The sequence below is a fragment of the Marmota monax genome, unplaced genomic scaffold (assembly GCF_021218885.2).
Source record: "Marmota monax isolate L192 unplaced genomic scaffold, Marmota_monax_Labrador192_F-V1.1 WCK01_AAM20220418_F8-fsc00498, whole genome shotgun sequence".
Taxonomy (NCBI): domain Eukaryota; kingdom Metazoa; phylum Chordata; class Mammalia; order Rodentia; family Sciuridae; genus Marmota; species Marmota monax.
The window spans coordinates 74,423-78,804 of NW_026695029.1; the positions used below are offsets into that span (position 1 = coordinate 74,423).

The 4,382-nt window shown below is 35.5% G+C and overlaps 1 protein-coding gene across 1 annotated transcript; it reads right to left on the reverse strand.

The window, feature by feature from the left end:
• Positions 1-2,352: 2,352 nt before the first annotated feature.
• Positions 2,353-3,698, reverse strand: LOC124081436 (glutamine synthetase). Its single transcript, XM_046427617.2, has one exon. The coding sequence runs from the start codon at positions 3,578-3,580 to the stop codon at positions 2,459-2,461; it is 1,122 nt and encodes a 373-aa protein (XP_046283573.1). The 5' UTR covers positions 3,581-3,698; the 3' UTR covers positions 2,353-2,458.
• Between the last annotated feature and the right edge of the window lie 684 nt (positions 3,699-4,382).

Genomic DNA, 4,382 nt, shown 5'->3' on the forward strand with positions numbered 1-4,382 from the left:
CTTGTAAAACTGTGTCTTATCTTGTCTTTAGCTATCCTTAAGTTTTATTTTGGGGGAAAATATTTCTTAATTTAATATACATCAGTCTTTTTCTTTAAAGATTGGATTTTTTATCTTAAAAATATCTTTCTGTTGTGTGACATGAAAATATCCTCCCATATTGTTTATTAAAATATTTTTGTGAACCTTTCACATTAGGTCATTCATCTACTGAGAAATAACTTTATTAATAGTATCAAGTAGGGGTCAAATTTTTATTTTTTTCTCATGGATACCTTATCACTAGAAACTTTTTAATAAAAAAAATTATTTTTGTGCAATAATAACTGCCATGAAAGAGTTTGTATATATTTTTGTTCTTTTTAAAATTTCTATACTATTTTTTAAATTTATGCTTTAATTGGATAGTAAAAATTGTATATATTTATGTGTATAACACAGTATTTTGATATATGTATACATTATAAATCTATATTCTTATCTTGGTTCACTTTTCTGTCTTTATATCAATGTTGCACTGCTTTACAAGAAATCTGAATACTTGATGAAAATAAACCTTAAAATTTATCTTTCTCTTCGAGTGTGTGATTGTTATTCTTAGGCATTTTTGATTCATAAAAAGGGAGCTTTTTGAGTCAAAGTCAAAACTTTTGGGATTTTCACTTAGATTTTGTTTATTCTATAAATTATTAGAAAATTAACATCTTTTCAATATTAAGGTCTAATTTATAAACACAGAATATATATCTATTGATTTTTTCAAGGACTTTGAAAAAGTATTATAACATTGTAGAGAGTTTGCATATCTTAGATCTATTACTACAACTTCAACTTTTTGGTGCTATCTGAAATGATTTATTTCTTCTTAATTTCATTTTTCTGTTGGTTGCTGTTATATGAAAATACGCTTTATTTTTATTGATCGTGTGTTATTGTCTCTAATCAATTGGCATTTTGGCTAACTTTCTGCACTGCCTACGATTTCCAGTATATTCCTGAAGTGGTGATAGAAGTCATCTCTGTTTTATTCTTGATATCAAAATGAAATGTTGAACCATCTCAACATTAAATATGATGTTCTTGTATGAAGACAGCCTTTTTTGACTAAGAACATTTCTGTTTCTATTTTGGTAGGATTTGCTAAGGGTTTTTTTGTTGTTGTTGTTGTTGTTGTCTTTAAAAATATGAATGACTGGTTGAAATGATAAGCTGCTTTTATTTATTTTTTTTTGTAAGTTTACTTCCTTACTTAATTAGTGAAATAACTTGGTATTCCTTATACAAATTTTTTTTTATATAATGCTGGGTTCAATTGAATTCTAATATTTTAATATTTATTATCTACTTTCCTAAGCAATAATGGCTGTCATTATCCTTTGTTATGTTGTTCTTTCTTTCCTGATATAAAGACATTACTACAAAAAAAAAAAACCTGAATAGTGTCCCTTCATTTCTATACCTAGAAGAGTTTGTGTATATTTGGAATTTTTTCTTCCTTGAATGATTATTAGAAGACACTGGTGAAACTCTATTGGATTTAAACTTTAATACTATGTGAAAAGTATTGACTATTGATTCATCTTCTATAAGGATAAATGTATTTGTATTTTTCTATTTGTTTCCATCTATTTTGATGTTATATTTTTCTAGGGAGTGTGGTTTTTTAAAATTTTAAAATGTATAAACATATTTTCCCCTTTTTTTAAGTACTCAGGATTGAACTCAGGGGCACTCAACCACTGAGCCATATCCACAGCCCTATTTTGTATTTAGTGACAGGTTCTCACTGAGTTGCTTAGTGCCTCACTGTTGCTGAGGCTGGCTTTGAACTTGTGATCCTCCTGCCTCAGCCTCCCGAGCTTCTGGGATTATAGGCCTACACCACCACACCTGCCTTTTCGCTTTTATTTTTGAAGATATATTGGTTCCTCCTGCTTTTTATATTTCTTTTTCTTAAATAGTCTCTCAAATAGATTGCGATTGTATTACTCTTTTAAAGGAGCCATGTATTGACTTTTAATTTTGTTGATTATTCTCTATGTCATTAATTTCTGCTTTTTGATTTATTATTTACTTTTCCCATTTTATTTAGTTATGTCTTTTGAAGGTAGTGCATTTATATGTAATTTTACACTGTCTGACACTTCTATTTGAAGCAGCTAATCATATTACATTTATTGTAATTACTGATTTATTTTGATTTTAATCTTCCTTACTTTTGTCTTTCTATTTGTCTTGTCAACACTCTTTCATATTTTCTTTTCTTCCCTTTGGTTTTATTATTTGTAGCAATCCATTTTTACTGCATTGTTTTTTTTTTTTTTTTTTGAGGAATAAAAAAAGACCTTGATATTCCACCCTTTGAGTTACAATCGGGACAAGCAGGATAACACAGAGGGTGAAGAGTTGGAGTGGGAGGCAGAACTAGGAGGGGCTTGAAGGCTGAGGTCTAGTCCATTTAGTTTTTGTATTGGAAGGGTTCATCTCCGGTTTCATTGAGAAGACACGTGCGGATGAGGGCTTCTGTCACTGAATAGGGGTCACAGTTGGCAGAGGGGCGACGGTCTTCAAAGTAACCCCTCCTCTCCTGGCCGACAGTCCGGGGAATGCGGATGCTGGCACTACGGTTGGCCACGCCAGCAGCAAAGTCGTTGATGTTGGAGGTTTCGTGGAATCCAGTTAGGCGCCGGGCATTGTCCAGGCCCCCCTTGGGATCATAGGCACGAATGTGGTACTGGTGCCGCTTGCTTAGTTTCTCAATGGCCTCCTCAATGTATTTCAGACCATTCTCCTCCCTCATGGCCTTGGTACTAAAGTTGGTGTGGCAGCCGGCACCATTCCAGTTTCCAGGAATGGGCTTGGGATCAAAGGTAGCTATCACTCCAAAGTCTTCACATACGCGATGCAAGATGAAACGGGCCACCCAGAGATGATCTCCCATGTGGATTCCTTCACAAGGTCCTATTTGGAATCCCCACTGGGCAGGCATGACCTCAGCATTTGTCCCCGTAATCATGACTCCAGCATACAAGCAGGCCCGGTAATGAGCTTCCACAATGTCCCTGCCATAGGCTTTGTCTGCTCCCACGCCACAGTAATATGGACCTTGGGGACCAGGAAAGCCATTAGAAGGCCAACCAAAGGGATGACCATCTGTGCCCATGAGAGTGTATTCCTGTTCCATTCCAAACCAGGGATGCTGGTTGCTCACCATTTCCATTATCCGTTTACAGGTGTGCCTTAAATTGGTCTCTGCAGGCTTTCGGTTGTACTTGAAAACTTCACAGAACACTAGCTTGTTGGGATCCTTGCGGAAGGGGTCCCGAAACATGGCAGCAGGTACAAGATACATGTCACTATTGGAGCCTTCAGACTGAAAAGTACTAGAGCCATCAAAATTCCACTCAGGCAACTCTTCTACACTCTTGGGCTCAGAGTCCAGGGTGCGAGTCTTGCAGCGAAGTCCTTCTTCAGTACCATCAATCCAGATATACATAGCTTGGACTTTCTCACCCTGAGGCAGGGACATATACACCTGCTTGATGCCTTTGTTCAAGTGGGAACTTGCTGAGGTGGCCATGATGGAAGATGTTCTGGGCGGCGAGCAGGTGGCGGGCGGGCGGGCCGTGAGAGCGAGGTGAGGAGAGAGGAGAGGAGTTCGCCGGGGCGCTCAGCAGCTCCGTTCTTCTCCCATTCTCGGCTCTCCTGCATTGATTTTTGATATTATAAATTTGTTCTCGTTATTTAATGAACAATTCATGCTAGAATTTCCTAAATATTTAGAACTGCAAAAGAAAAAGTTTCTTGGAAATTTTCCAATAATATTTGTAATTTATATTTATAGCTATATCTGTATGCATTGTTGAAAAGCAAACATTTTTAAAAATGTTGGTCTTAGCTTGTAACACAAAATTAAATAAATTGGACCATGGGAGAAAAAATAATTACCAAAACAAATAGAACAAACAAGAAATAAGCATAGAGGGTCTTAAAATTCCAGCTTACAGGCCAATTCAGACTTTTTGGTTTAAAAACTTAATTAAAGGCAATAATCAATGAAATGTTATTCTGATGTAAGGACAGATGTATAAATAAGTTGGAAAATAATTGAGAATCCAGAAATAGAACATGTGTCTATAGTAGACTCATTTTTCAAATGTGTGTCAAGACTACTCAATGGGTAAAAAGAAAAAAAAATTCAAAATATGATGCTGGGACAACTGGATAGCCACATGCAACATAAGATACTCTACCTTATCTCACACCATAATCAAAATCAAAATGGACTTAAGTCATAAATGTTGGAACTAAGACAATACAACTCTCAGAAAAAATAAAGGAGAAAATCTTCATGACTTTGGATTTGGCAAAGGAGTCTCAGA

Bases quoted from the DNA above. Each gene is read 5' to 3' on its own strand.
- LOC124081436 (XM_046427617.2), bottom strand. From the start codon at position 3,580: ATGGCCACCTCAGCAAGTTCCCACTTGAACAAAGGCATCAAGCAGGTG.